Source organism: Pongo abelii, chromosome 4 (assembly GCF_028885655.2).
Source record: "Pongo abelii isolate AG06213 chromosome 4, NHGRI_mPonAbe1-v2.0_pri, whole genome shotgun sequence".
Lineage (NCBI taxonomy): Eukaryota > Metazoa > Chordata > Mammalia > Primates > Hominidae > Pongo > Pongo abelii.
Window position 1 is genome coordinate 14,623,020 of NC_071989.2, and position 18,855 is coordinate 14,641,874.

The 18,855-nt window shown below is 40.2% G+C and overlaps 1 protein-coding gene across 7 annotated transcripts in view; it reads left to right on the forward strand.

Annotated features, from left to right (window-relative positions):
* TRIO (trio Rho guanine nucleotide exchange factor) overlaps nt 1-18,855 on the forward strand; it is a 370,719-nt gene that overhangs the window by 114,038 nt on the left and 237,826 nt on the right. For 6 of the 7 annotated variants that reach the window (XM_024247673.3, XM_063724059.1, XM_063724056.1 and 3 more), the window contains exon 2: nt 13,171-13,245. In XM_024247673.3, the coding sequence (XP_024103441.2) occupies nt 13,171-13,245 (75 nt within the window). Of the gene's footprint in view, nt 1-10,710; nt 10,908-13,170; nt 13,246-18,855 lie in introns of those variants that run through there. The other variant, XM_063724057.1, reaches the window with a different exon arrangement.

Sequence of the window (18,855 nt, forward strand, 5' to 3'; positions counted from 1 at the left end):
TCTATTTGTTAGTGGCTTTTAACAATAATTACATGTCTCAGTCTGTTCTTTTAGTTTTAAGTAAAGATGTCTGTCTTAATAGAATACAATAATTTTAGGTAAATGGGCAAAAATTCCCAAAATTCAGTTATTTAAAGCACTTACCAAACGTGCACAGCTAAGTTTCAGATATTAATACTTTAATACTGTTGCAACTGCTACTGATAGCATTTGTTAGTGAGTTCTGTGAGCTGTGATTCTCAGGCTGTCCATTTCACAGACGAGGAAGCGAAGCTTTGGAGAGACTAGGTACCTGCTCACAGTCACCCCCCCCCCCCCCCCCCGGGAGGTGGCAAGCCCCGGCTCCTAACTAGACACCTAAGTAACTGTTGACACAAAATTTCGTTTTGAGTTGTGGCACCATTGTGGCTTGCAGCCGATGTACTTAACACTTGTAATGCTAGTGAAGTGCAGCTTTTCCTGTCCCCACAGCGAGCGTGCTCCTGAAGCCTCTCCGCACCTCGTCCCCATGTGTGTAGCTCCCTTTTAAGGTGGCTGCTTATAACCGTATGTCATTTCCTCTGCTGGATCCCAGCTTCTGGGGCAGCAGGCGCCCTGAGGTCTGCCTGCAGGGTACTGGAATGATGCTGTAGGTGCAGAGAGTTGGCCGGTGAGTGAGTGCCACACACCTTATTTAAATGTCCTTACTGCACTGCTGTTTTTATTACTCTATTGAGTTTAATTTGGAAAACGATGTTCCCTGTGCTTTCTAGTAGATAAGATACTCAGATGTCCTGTTGTCAGGAGTGTAGCAATTAGGAGACTGGAAAAAGGAAAACAGATTCCCCAGCCTACAAGACGTTCAGCTTTGCAGAGTCTTTTAGGATCTTACCCCACTCAGATTGGGCACTGCAGGGCAGGTCTCTAAAGATATAAAACTGTGGAAGAGCTTGGTCTGCCTCTCACCTTCTACCTCCCCAGTATTTATTGAGGGCCCCCCGGTAGCAAGGAGGAGGCCCTGTGGCCCCAGCACCAGCCCAGTTGCCTCTAGCCATCCCAGCCTCCTGCTCCACAGCAGTGGCCCAGGGGGATAATGAGTGAGATGGTCACACAGTTGGAGCTGCTTCTGTGGGAACTTTTTGTGATCACTGGATTAGCTGTGCTGTGTCATTTCAAGACAGCGGAAGCAGATGATGGCTGCAGTCCTGCTGGGTAGTGGGCTCCAGGGCACTGATGCGCAGTCCTCTGAGCCTGTGCTGGCTTCGAGTTCCTAAGTACCAACCTCCCCTGAGGTAATCCAAGGGAGGAGACGCCACCAGGCCACAAGTGAGCTGGTGGTTTCCTCAAGCCCACTTGGGTCTCCAAGCAGTGATTTACTCCTGAGGCTTCCCTCTGCCGGGTCCCGGAGGGTCCTCACACTTCCAGCGGTCACTTTTGGTCTTAGTGTGTGTGTTTGCATCGTTCTGTTGACCAGTGAATGTGTTTGAATATGTATACAGATGCCAAGAGAGACGTGAGTCCATCACAGCAAATCTATTTCTGTGTCAAAATTTGTTTTCCCATCAGTATATTTAGATTATTTGGCTTAATAAACACATTTTTAACCAGAATTAAAAAAAACCGAAAGCCCACCACTCAGCTTTTGTCTGTGTGCAGAAGGTAATTTGAGGGGAAAGGGGTAGGAGGAGAGGAATTGAAATGAATTTCTCTTTTCTCTTTGTTTTCTGCGTTAGCAGATGCATTACTTTTCTCAACCCTCTTTGTAATTTCTTAAATTTCTCATTAGCAATTCAGTAGGAGGGTAAATGATAGGGGCCTATCTTCCAGAATTCTTTTTCTGCTTGGGAAAAGAGGGTGTAGGGCAGGACAGCAGCACCTGAGTTAATATGAGCAAAAGCCAGTGGTTGCCAGCATCAGTATAATCCTGAGACAGTTGGACAGGTATGGCCTCTGGGTTAACGTACTTGTTGAGCAGTCAAATCTTTTTACAACAAATAGAAGGATCTGGAAGAAAACTTCCAAATTAACTGTAGATTGCATGCTGAATTCAGCCTAAAAACAAGTTACAAAGTGCCAGGTTTTTTTTTTTTTTGAGTTGTCGTAACAGTAACAGGATTGCTCTTACTGGGGTTCTTAGACTGCTACAAGGCTGTCTGGCCTCTGCAGGTCAATAAACATCTAAAGAGCAGGACTTGGCTGGCCTCTGATCGGATGAATCCTCAGAGCATCAGATGTATTGCAAATTACTTTCAGAGAAAAAGGAACAAAGCTGTCAAAGCAAAGTAGATTAACCGAAGTAACTTAGGCAAGGCAGTTTATCTGTGAGCTATAATGTGGGTTTCTAATATTAGAACATCACAGTATTAATCTTTGAACATGTTACTTATGTTATTATTCACTAATGTGCTTTGTGTTTCTAATCGCTACAGCAAGCGTTTCCAACCCTTTCAGAATGGTCTGGAACACCTTTTTTATGTTAAGGACTTATTTTTAGTGTCAGCGATAGATACAGCATTTCAATGAAAAGTAACACTTTTAAATGGATTTGTCTAATTAATAACAGTATCTATATCTCTTTACACATAACAGCGTATTTTGGAAGACATATTTGTCAGCTCTTACTGAGTACACAGTTAAGGCTACTGGTTAGTCTAATGTGTGTTTTATTTTGTTTTAGAGTATAAGCTTCTTAAAATCAGGAACATGCCATTTAGGGGAAAAATCTCTGGGGTTTAAGAGAGTACCATGCATAAATATGTTTTTTATGAATGCCAAGTGATTAAACACAATTCTAAGCTTTATCAAGGGACTGACTGGCAGAAAGTTTTGCCAAATTCTTTGATGTTATTAAAGATTTATTTTTGTACTGAGTTTCGTGTTAGAATCAAATCCATGCTTACTGAAGTGGAAATAACTTTTCAAACCTTCAGTTAAAAATTCTGATGTTTGTTTGTGGCATTTACTTTATATTATATATTAATAGGAATAAATGAATTAACGGGATTTTTGCAAGTGGGCATGGACCTAAAGTATCTTAACATTGTGGAGTACATTAGGAGAAACTTTGCTATTTTCTACGTGGAATTTAGTAACTCTGAATACTGTATTTTAAATTCGACATAATTACTGGTCACTCAGATTAATTGATAGCTTGTTTAGACACTCAACTTTGGTGTATGTTTTCCCCAGGGCTGGAAAATGAATCAACACAGAATACTGGAGTAGAGGGGATTGGTAGGCATTTGTTGGTGAGCAAGGCCCCTGCATGAGGATTGTGGCTTCAGTGACTATTACCTGCACCGGTTACCCCTCCTTAAACCCTTTTTTGTTTATCTGTGGAGGAAACATTCATTCAGAATCAGAACCTTTGAGTTTTAGGGTCGGCAGGAGGTAAGGCTGGGGTAGAGGATACTCATGTGGAGATAAGCTAGAATAAGCCAAATTTTAAACCCAAATCGTGGTTCAGTGCTGGGAATTCAGTTCCTTTTTCTTCAGGAAATGTATAGACTGTCTGGAACGCTTTGGCTTGGCCTACCTGTTGTATAGTGTTTGTTCTGTACCCTTCGTACTCACAGTGAGTCCCAGGCAGGATTTTGTGGGTAAAGTAGTACAGATGTTCTGAGGAGTTACTGTTTGTGCTGTGAGGCCTCACAGAAGCTTAGCTTGTGTTCAGTTAATGTGGCAGCAAATGGAGTCACGTGAGCCCTCAGTAGGCTGCCTCCAGCCAGCCTTCTGGGGCTGAGGGACCTGAGACAGCAGTGTGGGCTGACATTCAGAAGAACAAAGGCGGATGCTCAGCTTTGAGGTGTGTAGAGTTGACTTGGCTTGCTGCTTCCATCATGCTTGGTCTGTTTACCAAATCTCATAATGAAAACAATGTCACATTAAATTCTTGGGGGAAAAGCCCACTGACTGCAGAGAAGCAGAGCTGTGAGGCTCTGTGTTTCCTGCTTAGAAACCACTTCCCTGAAGGCTTGTGTTTCCTTTGGTTGTGGAGGTGCTGGAACGACAAGCCTCCCAGTTCACTTCTTCCAAAGCACAGTCTCCTCTTTCCATCAGAGAAGATTGGTTTCTTTCTTTGGTTTGGGCAGATAACTTCTAAATTACGTTGTAAAAACTTAAGGTAAAAACCCTTTTCTCCTTTAAAATATAGATTGATAATATGTAAATGTAATTTTATGTACTAATCAGTCACCAAATATACTAGGCAGGGAATGAATGGAGTCACTTTAGCTTTTCAAAGGAGTTTTTATAGCCAGTTGCATGCGTTGGAGCTGTCGCTATTGCTCTGTGCCTAGATGGATACTCTGCCCAGAACCACCAATTGTAGAGTACCACGTGTTTGCTATCTTGAGGTTTAACTAGCTGGGTGTCAAGTTAAGTTCATACTCTGCGCCATGGCAGTCTGCTCAGTGAGACTGCCATGAAGTGGGACTCAGCATAGCCCCTTTCCTTTAGGAGCCCAGCTGCTAATAGGAACACTGAGAAGTCTTTTGATATTTCCCCTGCAGTGCGATAAGGATTTGGGGTGTTGTGGGAGTGCATCCTGGCATTGTCTAGTTGAGCAGTGGGGACTCCAGACTGGGGGCAGGTGAAGAAGGGGTGTGTGTTGGGGGCGGGGAAGGGAAGGCATGTGTGTGGAGGTACAGTGGTGAGGGGGAGGTGTGGCTTCCCTGCAGGTGATTGCAGTTCCTGGAGTGAGCCAGGGGAGAGGGTAATGGTGAAGCAATGGGGTTGTGGAGGCAGCATACATCAGATCATGAGGGACTGTAGTTGAGGGCACCAAGAAACCATTGAAGAACTTTAGGGGAGTAAAATGATGAGATGTTTGTTTGAGAAACATGCTAGGGAGAGTGGCAGAATGCATTCGAGGGAATTAAGAACATCTATTAGGAGATCACTGGAATAGCACATGAGGGCAATGCTGGCAGAGACAGGGGTGCTTCGTGGGACTGTGGAGTCCCTACAACTCCTTGTTTCATGGAGGTAGGGGATGGGAGAGAGGATGGAGGGCAGGGAGAAGCCTGGTTCCTGGTTTGGCCACGAGGTTGATGGTTTATGAGGCAGGTACTGTGCTGGGACCTACACTGTGGGGAGCAGGTTTGTGGGCATGAGCCTGAGGCAGGGTTGGATATTTGGGGGGCATGGCTATCCTATAGGCATGTGGATGCCTCTTCTTCATGGCACTTCTTTGTTCCAGTGATGGACAGTTTCCTACCTGTCAGTCAAAACCCACTATAGTAGTCCACCTCACCCCCGCTTTCTTCTCTTCCATGAATGTTTTGTGTTTTTGTTTGTCTGCGTCTATTGATGCTGCTTGCTCTGGCTGGAGTGCTCTCTGTTTTCCAGTTTGCCCGGTTTTGGACTACTACTTCCACACTTCGCACAGATCTTTTATTTGATAGGACATCTTCTCCTATTCTCATCCCTCTGGCCCTGATTTTTCCATACCAAATATCTGTACCACAGAACTGACAACTCATATGTGTTGCTTTCTTTCCCAAACAGGCTAAGGTCAACAAAGGCTCTAGATTACACTTTGTATATGAGCACCCCCAACTCTGTGCAGAGCTAGTCCACGTGCACTGAGAGAGGTTTTCAGATAATTAGTTTATATTACTTCTCTGTAGTTGAGAGCCCCTCTGGCCCCAGTTCCTTATGTAGTAATCAAAAAGATAATAGAGGAAAAGGAGTAGAATTATAGCTTTATTTTCTGAAGCCTTTTACAGAATATGATTTTCTTCTGCATTAAAACACATGGGATAATTGAGTTTTTTCTTTTTCTGAAGAAGAGTAAGAGTGCTAAAATTCGTGAGCAGACTGATACAGTGATTGAAAAGGGTTTCTTTTAGCAGTCAACCTTCTTGATCTGATGTGTATCAAGTGATGATGATCAAATTGTAGCAGTTTTGTCCCTCTGATTCATTTGTTACACACTAAATTTCTAAATGACTTTCCTGAGACACTTCGGTAAAGCAAGTCTTTGGGGCAGGACAGCATCACAGAACCCTATATGTGCATGTATGTGTGTGTGTATGGGTAAGGGGATGTATATATGTAGATAAGGGTGGGGTAACTCCAGTTCCAGAATACAGCCTCAGAGGCATCCCTGACAGGCTTTACAGGGACATGCACAGACAGGTAGACGAATGTGTTCTTTATTCTGGCATTAGGCAAACAGGATCAGTTTTCTCTGTGCATAGCTCTGTGCTCGTCCCTGGGGATCCAAACATGAACGGCACACCTGGGCACATGGTTTCTTTTTTGACTTATGAGATTGTAAGAAATAGAGTCCCTTTATAATACTACTACTTCTTGACTATCAAAATATTCCCTTCCATTGGTCTGTGATGCTTTTAAATTAACTTCCATTGCACAATTAATACATAATTAAATCATCAAACCTTAAGACTTCTACAGATTGTTTCATTTACATTAAAAAAATATATATTTGTTTAAAAGACTTTTTTTGTTATGGTCTTTTTGATTATTTTGGTTTTCTTTTGTATTTTATAAGATATTAAAAACTAGAACTATTTTAAGTTGAAATTTCTTTAACTCCCTTGAATTAATAAAAAATATACTGCTTGCTTTCTTTGAGGTATGCTGTTATAGGCTGTTGCTTCTAAAATTATGTGAAGGGATAAATTAGCCAGTCCAACAGTTATAACCATAAAGGTTATAGGTAAAAATTGTAATGCTGTACTATGAAACCCATCCATATTCTTGTGTGGTCTTGTCTGTGAACATGTCCATATTCTTGACGTAAGCCTTAATTCATTTTATATGCATTTTATAAGTGTGGATTTTGATATATTTATGTTAAAAAAAAATATAAGCATTGTATTATGTTTTGATTTTTTTTTTTTTTTTTACATCTTACAAAAAGTGAGGGTTATAACCTTGTATCTTTCCCCCACCCTTTAACATGTTTATAGGGGATCTAGGCTCGTTAAAATGCCTCCTTCCTATGCATCACTTCTAGATGCGTGCACAGCTAAAACCCTTGATAGCACAAACATCGGGCAGCCACGCGCGGCCGCTCCCTGTGCTGAGAGTATATAATCCTGCGGGCTCCGCAGAGAAGTGGCCGGCCGGGAGAGGGTGACGTCACCTCCCTCTGCGCGTGCGCTTGCGGAGCGAGGGCGGTGCCTGCCAAACTGATGGAGATTTATCACCCTTCTCTTTGTGTGCAGGCGTGCGCGCGCGAAGTTTCCCCCAAATTAACTAATGAGTAAAATTCGGTGATTACCACCAAGACCCAGTACTAATAGGAAGCTCCAGTTTACTATTTAACCTTCTTTTTCTGGTTGTTTAAAAATACTGGCTTATTTATTAACATTTTTGTTACTGCTGCAACCTGTGTTTTGTTAAGTATGTAGGATTCTTTTTTTTTTTTTTTTTCAAGCTCTTCTCACAGATTATTTTCCCATTTAGTAAACACTAACTCGGAATAGCTGACAGGCAAATGAAACCCCTGAGAATGGGTGAGGAGCACAGCTTGTCTTGTGGGCTTGGCTGCTTTTAAAGGAGGAGACGCAGCCAGTTTAGAACCGCATCAGTTCATTTTGTTCAACAGCTCAAGTGGTCAAGGAATAACCGTGTTTCTTCTAGCAGTTTTTACTGGAAAACTCATTTGACTAGTTTAATTTGAAGATTATGTAAAATTTCAGATCACTAGTATCTGCCAGTAGTCCTGGGAGAAATACAGGATTAAAACAATAATAAAACCTATGTTTTACTTTAAAAATTCTAAAATTTGGTTCATGGTTTCACTCATTTGATTCATCTTTCTGCCAATTATGTAAAAATACCATTTTTAACATAATATGTTATATAAAAGCTTTTGCTCATTGTGAAAATATTTCTAGGGTGCTTTTTATTATAAATAAATCAGAGAGGGGCTTGTTGTTCCTGGACTATTTGTTATTGTTGTCTTAAATTTAATGCCACAGAAGTGACCAAGTGAGCGAGCATTCTGGTCATCAGTGACTAGCTTAGAAAGGTATTTGTCTCAGTACAGCATCTCTTTGCAGGATTTCAGGATGAAAGATGAGTAATTGATTTGGTCAGTGGGGTATTAGATAGTTGAAGTTCCAGACTGTTGATTCAATGGAAAGATATTTCACTGTTGAATGATAACTTGCAGAATATTTCTTGTTAGGGCAGAGCGATTAATTTTCCATCTTATGAATATAAATCATACTATGATTGAAGGCTAAACTATACCTAACATTTCACAAAACAAAAATAGAAAGTACTAAGGAATTTTGGGGTTCTTGGGTAGGGGTTCAGGGGCAAGATGCTGTAGAAATATATTTATTTGTTGGTTGAGTTCATTGATTGATTGATTGATTCATTCATTCATCCATCCATCCATCTTTCTTTTTCTTTTCTTTTCTTTTTTCTTTTTTTTGAAGACAGAGTCTCGCTCTGCTGTCCAGGTATGCAGTGGCATGATCTCGGCTCACTGCATCCTCCGCCTCCTGGGTCCAGGTGATTTTTCTTTCTCAGCCTCCTGAGTAGCTGGGACTACAGGTGTGCGCCACTGCTCCTGGCTAATATTTTTTCGTATTTTAGTAGAGATGGGGTTTCACCATTCTGCCCAGGCTGGCCTCAAACTCCTGAGTTCAGGCAATCTGCCTGCCTCGGCCTCCCGCTTCATCCATCTTTCTACCCAGCCATCTCACATCTGGTGAATGCCCTTTGCCTGGCCCTATCTTAGGTATCTAGGATACAGCAGGGAGCAAAACAGACATGTCCTCTGGCAAATTGGCTGATCTAGAGAAAAAGAGGCAACTATTCACTTGATGAACAGTATCATGTTTATTATTAAGGAATAGAAGTGATTTGGGGGTGCAGATTTAACATTTATGCTCACACTGACATGCTGTCGGACCAAATAGTAATTTAAAAGGTGGTAACAATTAATTTTGGCAAGTAGTATGCAGAAACTTGTAGTTGTTTTAAAATGAGTATATTAAAATCTCTAAATGTTCCAATTTGTTTCAGGGAAAGGCAGTTTTTTGTGTGTTGGCTTGAAACCAGAAAGAAAATCATCAAGCACCACCTATATATTTGTATTTAGTTAACAACTATAAAATCTGATTTTTTAACCTAAGCCTGTTTTCCTCAGTAGCATTCAACAAATATTAGTGTAAACATTCTGAACATAGTCATTGTAGACTTGGTTCAGAAGCATATTTGTTGCCTGCCTTTAAGGATTCCCCTGGGAAACATATTCTGCACCTAGAGATAAGCCTCAACTGACTCCATTCTTGCTGTTTCACTGTTTCCCAAAGCTAGCTTTTCATTAGAGTCCATAATGGTTGCTGTATTTCAGATAGTAGCAAAATATGCCTCAAATTGTGACGGAATCCAGTCTGTCTTTTCTGCACAGTTTAGTATGGGCTCTATATAACTTAAAAATTATATAATTCAAAAAATGGGTACAACTAAATGTCCCCCAATTTGGGCCATTTACCCTCTGGTTATCTCTTCTCAAGTTGCTCTTCTTTGTCTAGGCTTTCTGTTAATCCTAATTTTACCAAATTTCTCTTTGTGACACCCCCTTCCACCTATTTAAGTAGCATTGACAAACCCCCCGGTGGCACTGAGAAGTAGAAATGTTGCTGATGCCTGGTCTTTGGTACGAAGATAAGGTCTGGGATCCCATCAGGGCCTCTCTGCGGTGGTATTTGCTGTTCCTGAACCTCTCTGTGATGGTGAGAAGTGTGTGCTTCCAGGGGGCGGCCACCAAGGGCAGCCTATATTTGCTGTTGTTCAGTAAGTTTGAGAACCACAGTTAGATCCTTTAATGCATGAATGAAGAAAGCATTAGGAGTTGAGTCTTATCTGCTGTGTAATCTAGAATCTGTGGAATAGCACAGAAGCCATTTATTTTTAATTTTTTAGAACTTTTTATAGTCCCACACTGTTTTCCTAAATAGCTCTTCAGGGCATGGAACACAGCCTGCCTTTTTGATCTGAGGAACTTTCATGGTTGGGTTCTTCCTGCTTTTTATTGAAAGTTACATATCATATATTTAATCTGGTTTTAGTATTTATACATGCTTCCTGAGTCCTTTGCTTATTGGGTGTTGTTTTTTTTTTTTTTAAAAATGGAAATGAGATCTAAAATAATACCTAAGTGACCAGTCACCACAATAACCACAAACTCAAGTTGCTTTGTGTGGTTAGTTTTATATTTTTGCCCTTTTTATATTTTCTTTTCTGTTTTCGAAGTATTAATTGATGGTTTAAATAAAATTAACTCTTTTTCAGTGACAGTCTACAAAAATATAGTTAAGCTGGTTAGAATTTATATTCTGGTCTATGCGTGGGCATGTACCTACATCACAATAAAAGTGAAGCACCTTTTCACATCAGTTTCTCATTAATTCATGTACTTTTCTTCCTCTAGAAAGACTGAGTCTTCCTTAATTTGGGGGGAAACTGAGGGACCCATAGGTTAACATAAAACTACAGAGAGATATGAGAAATGAAAGGTCACGTGGGAGTGAGTCCGTGACTCATAGTGGGACATAGGAAATTGAGACATTCATTGAGTTCTGTTTTCTGCACCCTACTTTCAAATCAATATGCTATTCCTCCTGTGAGATGGCCTGGAATGTGACAGCCCTCACTTTCATCTTCCACTCCATTGTGGGTATCAGTAAATAGGTGTGATTCAGAAAGTTAGCAGTAATTGTCAAAAATGCTTTGGAATGATGACTCAGGTCACACAGCCCTCTATTGGGATATCAGCATTGGGATCAGGACATTCTTCTTGGTGATGGCTGTGTGACTCACAAGTGGGGCTCTGTCTCTCTAGTGTAGGAGCCAGGGCTGCAGTTGATGGTGACATTTCTCTGTCTGAGGGCTTTGCTGTGTCCTGGCCATGACGTGTGGGTGTGGACGTGGGAATGGTAGGAAGCATGCATTTTCTCATCTGAGCAACAGAAGGGGAATCCTCCCTTCAAATACCTGTAGATAGAGATCTACAGCTGTAGCTTACTCCTTCCTAGTGTTTGTCTATCATGTGATCTGTCTTGTCCTCATTTGCCCGGGTCCCATAGCACTTCGTGCTGCCTATGAACATTTCATAATCTGCCTTGTTTTATAGGTGTTTGTCAGCTTGTCTCTTTGAGGGTCGCTGGGGAGCCTTAGTCCTCTTTGCCTTGCAGTTGCCCCAGTGCCATCTGTGTCCATGGCAGCCACAGCAGATGAAGTCAGTCTTTGTAGACACATTCAGTGAGTTACAGTGACTGGCAGTGAATTGCTGACTAGATTGCATCCATTCAAGAGTTTTGAAGGAACCTGAGGATGAAATTGTAGAACTCTTGGCTCAGATGTTTTGCCTTTTATAAATAGCCACTGTTTTCAAAGCTTGGTGGGTTGCCAGCACAAAGCATGGTGCATTGGAAAGGAAAATGGCCTGGTGCTGTGGAGGCCCCAGCTCGGTCAAATCTACCCATAACTGGCTGAATAGTTCCACGCAGCCTTCCTAGGACCTCATGGTCCTCAGCTGGATGTGTTTGCTGTGAAGTCTGTGGTGATTGTCAGTGTCATAGTTAAATCTCATTAAACTGGGTTCATTATACACGTGGACATATTCTATGGACAGGAGCGATTTACATTAAGAAATCAGATCACACTGCTGATTTATTCCTTCTTTGTTTCTATGAATGATAATGTTGTAGAGACTGAATTCTGCTATATTCCTCCCAAAGATGTTGATTTTGTTGCTGCTTGTTTGCCTGCTTTAGCAGGCATGTAATTTGGCCTGACCCACACTACACATTCTCTGTGTTTGCAGTGGGCAGCAACTCAAATTTTGATTTAGATCTTTAATCCTTAGCAGGGCTGCTTGGAATTCACCTGGTTTTTTGTTTTAAAAGCTCCACATTGCTTAGATGGGGCCCTGCCCTCAGGCTAACAGCCCTAATGATGGGATGTGTACCCAGGGTCATTTCCTTTTCCAGGTGTCTCTCCCAGCTTTTGTCATTCTCTAGTGCCTGGAGAGAGTCGTTTTTTATAAATGTTCCCTGTAGCAGGGCTTGCCCAGGAGTTGCTGCTCAGGACACCAAAAGTGAAATGTTCACTCCTTCACTTCAGTACTTTCCTTGCCTTCTAATTCCAAGTCTACATCTTGCTGTGGTTGTATTACCATGCTAGCATTTGCGATGCTTTTCTTGTACTATTTTGGCAAAAACAAACACAAATGGGGATGGGGAAGTGGTGTTTTGTTTTTTCCTAGAGATTGTTCTGCTAACAATGTTAGTTACTAGTTTTGGTAGGCATCCCTGAACCTAGATTACCTCTGTTAGAGATCGCCGAGAGAAATATCCAGTTATTGTGATGAGTATGGACATTTCGGACCCCAAATTCCCACGTAGGCATTCACCCTGGTGAGCCGGGCTAAATATTTTTGGGCTGCAAGAATTCCTTTTGCTTAGATGGATTTTGGCCTAAACTGCCTATTGCATGCTCCTTTTCTACAATATTCCCACTGGGCCTTCTAAGATACTGGGAGTAGGGGCAGAGTTGGTTTTTAGTGAGAAGAGGGACCTTGGCCACCTCTGAAGCTGGAGTGGCACTGGGCCATATGACCACATTAGCCATTGACATTCCTCCAGGGGGCATGACCCAGAAAGCCTGGAAGGAGAAAGCCAGGCCCCAGCTATTTATAATCCCCTCTCTCCGCCTTGCCACTGTGTATTTTTAACCAGACCCTGAAGTCTGATGGAATGAGGCATTGAGCTCCCCCTAGAGGTTTTAGGATGTCACAAGCAGCAATTTTTATAAAGCAGTGTTGCTGTTTTCTTTTCACCAGCAAAGAAGATTTATGTACATTAATCTACATAAAAATTAAGATTTGGTAAATAATCTGGACTGATTTCATATCCTGTCTCCTTTTGGGACCAAGCTGTTATTGCTAGAAATGACTGAGAGCGAGCCTTTTGGGGACATGAGCCTCTGGGTCTGTGTGCAAATCATTATTCAACATTAAAATAGAAGACAGTTTTGTGATCACAGACATGGAATTTAAATGTTGTGCTATGATCATATTTCTTAAGTTGATTTAATGGATGTGGATAAAGCTGCTGTGTTGGCATTGGATAGAATGGTTAAGGAATTAACTGTCACTCTAGCAACCCAGTAATTTTATTTTCTCCTTCTGTATTTCAGGGTTTCGAAAAAACGATGAAATGAAAGCTATGGATGTTTTGCCAATTTTGAAGGAAAAAGTTGCATACCTTTCAGGTAAAGTTTAACTTTCAACTCTGCTCTATCCAACGGCTCTGACACAGTTTCAGCGTCTGACATAATAAATGAACTCACCTGCCACAACATATAAAAACATTGGCATTTCTATGAATTTTGAACTGCTTTATTCTTGTAGCACTGTTCTGAGAAATTAGTGCCCAAAGCATTTTCTTCCAGCTAGGAGGCACATGATAAGTTAGTTAGTGTTGGTGATGAAAATACATTTGTTTCTGCCATTCAACAAAAATTCGGCTGTTCTGCCCCAATCAGTTAAGTAAAAAAACTGATTTTAAAAATCCGATCATTTCAACAAAGATGGTGGGAATGTGATGGTATGTAGATGGATCCTGAATTTCTCACTTTTGTTTCTCGTACTCTGTACCTGCCTCTGTTGCCTTGTCTTTTGGGAGGCAAGGACGCCTGCTTCTCCTTGAGATCTGCTCCTTTGTGGCTCTCTGGTCATGGAGTAACTAGGACCCATGTCATGGATGATGAAGCCCTGATGATTTTACCAGCTGAGTCTGTTTCCCTGTAGACCCAGTCTTTGAGGCCCTGGCCCGCCCGCAGACAGACTCTGGGCCAGTCCCTTGGGCTTGGGGGCACCTAACTGCGCTCTCTTCTGCACATAGTCAGTGTTAGGCCATTTCGGACTGTCTTCTTGGGGCCTCCCTCCCACATAAACCGAACAGCCCTTGGGTATTATACCTTTTGGGCACCAGTTCACTTGTTAGCAAACAAAGATTTGCAAGATTTTTCTGCTCTATCAGGAAGTACATCTGTAGATTGGCATCACGTGCTTTTAGATGAATTTCCCTTGAGAATTTTTATCTTTCTCAAATAGGCATTCTGTGCTGATCTGTGTATCCTCTTGAACACGTAACATTTTTAATTTATAACACTGCTAGCTGCTTTTATAAGTTTTTTGTGTCCTTTGGACATGTGATACTGCTGTGTATTTAAGATGCAGCTTCCTGTAGTGTTTTGCTAATCTTGTTTTGCTTCATGTTCAGTAATATTTCTTGGCCCCTGTTAATATGGTTTGATTTTGTGGGAGTAAATCTAATTCATTATGTATTTGGAAGGTTCACAGAAGAGTGTAAGTAGTTCATGAAAAGAAGGTGCTTTAAATTGTTGGAAATACATGGTGGAAAACAAATACTGGCTTACAATACACTGAGTTTTAAAAGTAGCATTTATTTGCTCTTCTCTAATCATTTACTAACAAACTGCATTGTAAGGACTCGTGCCAGCTTTGCGAACCCCTGATTTTGTAGTTTACAAACAGAATAATTGAAAGACTCTACTTATCAAAATTAGAGGTATCTGTAAGGAACACTTAAAGCTGAGTCCATGTGTTTATCAGTTTTTTATTTTTAAAGTCTGGGTCTGTGATAACAGCACCTGCTCCCCCTGACCCCTCTTGTGTTTCTGAACGTTTTGTTCCATTTTCATCTTTCAGTAGCACGTGGAGATGGACATGTGAAGAAAGGTGGAAGGTTAAGATTGGTGGGTTTTATTTGTATTCATGCTTTTATTAGGCAGTTAATACAGAATATATTATCGGCTGACATTTTTATGTAGTTTACAGTCAACACTAAAACTCTTTACCTTTTAATCAAAGAAACAAAATCGGCAGTCTTTCAGAGTTTGTCTTAAATGTTTAATAAATTCTTAAATTCTGCGGGGTTACATAAAGTTGGATATCTTTGGTGGGGTGGGAAGTTTTGCTCTTACCACAGATTAGTAGGAACTGTTTAAAATATTAGCGATGGTAGAGCTTCCAGCAGTGTTAGCAAAATGACGTTAGTAGGTGTCACCTCACTTTTACAGTATTCCTAATTTATGACCAGAACTGGCAAAGCTGATTAGCATGAGCTCATTGCTCTTTGTTTTAGGCTTACCGTTGTCTCCTTTAGGAGGGAAAAAAACCATAAAATTAAGTAGAAATTGACTACTTGTGTTGTATTACATTTTTTGAAAATTACAAAGAATGAGTAAACTTTACAAAATAAAATTTATCTCTAACTCTTTTTTGTTTCTTTTTTATTGAAATCTAATTCACATACTCTAAAATCCACCTTTTTAAAACGTGTGATTCAGTGGATTTTAGTGTATCACCAGGTTGTGCAACCGTTACCACTAATTCCAGAACCTTTTCATCACCTCCCAAGAACCCCATATCCACCCCCAAGCCCCCAGCACTGGCAATCACTAATTTACTTTCTGCTCTGACCCCATTTTAAAAAATATTAGGGAATATTATGATACCTTTGTAAAAGCTCTCCATGTGAATGGCTTTTAATAGTTAAATCTAAATAAAATGGCAGGGGCTTTGTAAAAGTAGGCCAAAAGATGAGTGATTTTAAAAGATACTTATTAGGTCAAGATCTCTAAAAACCCAGTGATAAACCCAGTGATAATTTCTTGAACTTGAATATTTCTGATCCTTAGTGTCTAGGTCTTCTAAAAAGTAATGCTGATTGCACTTAAGTAAGATAGAATGTACTACTTCCTTCATTTAGGATGAACTCAGTGAGGTTAAGTGTCTTACCTAACTTTGTGTTTGAAGTCAGAGGACGGTGCTGTGGTTTGATGGATCACCTCCAAAATTCAGATGTTGCCAATGTGATGCTATTAAGAGGTGGGACCTTTAAGAGGCAATTAGGCCATGAGGGCTCCTCCCGTGTGTGGGATTAAGGCCCTTATAAAGAGGCTTTACCCTTGCCCTTCAGCCATATGAGGACGCAGCATTCCTCTTCTGCCCATGGAGGATGCAGCCCTCACAAGACTACCAAACCTCATAAAAATGCCCTGTAGTTTATATTTAATGGAGTTTGCGTCTAATGGCATCTTACGTATAATGTCAGCTATTAGTGTGGTTCCTGTGCCACTAGGGTTTGAGCCTTAGAAAATCTCACAAGACAACCACCAGAATTAAGAACACATTCTTTTTAACTGTTTATTATGGAACATTTTAACATCAAAAGGAAAGAAAATAGTATAATGAATTTGTACGAATTCGTAGCCCACTTCAGCAACTTGTTTCATCTCTATTTCCACTTAGTCTTGTCTTCACTCTGGATAATTTTGAAGTAAATTCCAGATATTATTTTATTTATAAATATTTAGTATTTATCTCTTAAATGTAAATGTTATAAAAAACCGCTGCAATACCAATGACAGACCTAAAAATTGAAGGTAATTATTTCATATCCCCCCAAAAAACCCAATGGGTATTCAAATTTTTATGCTTGTCTCATATGCATTGCAGCTGGTTGAGATGTCTGGTAAGGCTCTTTTAACCTGTAGGTTCTTTGTGTCTTACCTCCTGATGTTTTAGGAAGCGAGGAATCCAGGTGTCTTCCTGTGGATTTTCCTGTAGTGTAGATTTTGCTGGTTGTATCACTGGGTGGTCATTTAACATGTTTCACTTCCCCCATATTTCTTGCAGACTAGGAGTTAGGGCTTGAGGCTTGATTAGACCGAGCTTTGATCTGGCAGGGAAGGTGGCAAAAATACTTAATGGGTGTGATCGTTTAGTTTCATAGGGAGTTTTATTAGGAGAGTCTTGTCTTATTTTTATGGTGTTCATTGATGATTATTGCTTAGATCTAGTATTTAAGAGTTGCAGATAGTGATATTCTACTTATGTCCTTTCTTTTTCATTTATTAACTTGGATATCCCGTAAAGAGAGATGTCCCATCACCACTTACTTGATTGTCCTGAGAAAGAGTTCATACAGGAGAAGTAGGATAAGTGATTGGTTCCTGTCCGTAACCAGTTTTCAGGCTATTGAAAAAGGACCATTGTTTGTTTGTTTGTTTTTTTCCCCTGATAAAGACTTATTTCAATGCATGATTTTAAATATATATGATGTTTTGATTCATTGAACATTTTCTCTCTTGTGAAGTTAAAATTGTCCCATCTTTGGCCAATGGGAGCCTCTTCAAATTGGCTGCTAAGTTTTGTTTGCTGATGTGACAAGATGTTTCAAGACCATCTTGTGTAATTCCTGCCTCAGATCTGGAATCAGCCATTTCTCTAAAGAGCCCTGGTTCCTTTTAGTAGGAAAGAATACAGGTTGCTAGGGATATCCACTGGGTGGGTTGTCGTTTTTGTGTCTCTTTAGTGGACAAATCTGGGGGAAAACACACACACGCATTTTAATGATAAATGATATAATGACTTTATGTTAAAATTAATAGTTCAAATTTAGGATTATAGATATTTCATTTTACTTTTTCAATTATATATTTGTGGATATCTGTTTCATTAATCTAAAAATCTTATGTGGACATAATTACTTACTTTGTAATGCTAATGGTATTAGCACAGTATATGACTACCAAATGTAATTTAGTATTTTTCTTGTTGTCTTGGTCCTGAGGGTGTATGCCATTAGAAATCTACAGACCTATTACTGTATTTTAAAGTCACAGGAAACAGTTCCTCTCCATGTGGATATGCCATCAGCTTGAAACCTGGAATCATTTGTTTTATTTTGCTTTACATTTGTAAGACTTAAAAACCCCAACTTGCTTCAATTTTAAGTAAAACTTAGCATAATTCCACAGTAATAACTAAAAAATAGTTAAAAGTTAACATACAGTTAAAAAAAAATCTAGTTTTTGTGTTTGCCTTCTCCACCCTGTGCCTCCCCTATAGGAAAACTTCGTTTTTTTAAAGTTTTTGGTTTAATCCTTACGCTTTTAAAATATGAGCGATTCTATTGATTTTCCCATCTGTTTTCATCTTCTTCTCCCCGAGATAAACAGAAACGTAATGTGCTTCATTTTCTATCTTTGCTTATATCAAAGAATATTCTGGAGATCAGTATATAGCAGCACATAATAGAGTTCTCATTGCTTTTTACAGTTGTGTATTACTCTGTTTTGTGTAACAGAGTAATACACAAATATATATATACCAGAGTAAAACACAACTCTCTCTCTCTATGTATATGTATATATGTGTCTATATATATGTGTTTTTATATATATGTGTGTCTATATCTATATATATGTGTTTATATATATATGTGTGTGTCTATATACATATATATATAGTTAATTCAGTCAGATGCCCATTGATGGACATTTGTTTTTTTTTTTTTTTTTTTCTTTTAGAATAGCTTTTTGGGGTGCAGTGAACATTCACTCTTATCAAGTTGGGGATATTGACAGGAATGTGGGATTTGATGCCTTAAGGTTTGCTGGTACCTTAGTTCTTCATGGTCCAGTTTTGCAGAGTACTGCATTTCCCCAGAAGAGAAGGGGAACCTTCCATTCATCTTGAATATTCTTGTTAGCATCCTAGCATAGTGGGAGCTGGCAGGGACTGACTGAGAGTGCGGGAACTGTCGGGACTTTCATGCAGGCTGCTGAGTCTTCTCAGCCTTCAGTAGAAATACTCCATGAGCCAATTCCTGGTTCTCAGGACCAGGCAGCAAGAGGTGAGCCTAGAAGGTTCAGGGCTAGCGAGGTGCTTGCCTTGGCTGCTGTTAGAGCAGGAGCCCAGTGGGCATCCTTTTAACAGAGTTGTATTATTTTATGGCACACTTAATAGACGTTAGCCATCATTTCTCTTTTTCACAAACTGTGTTTTTC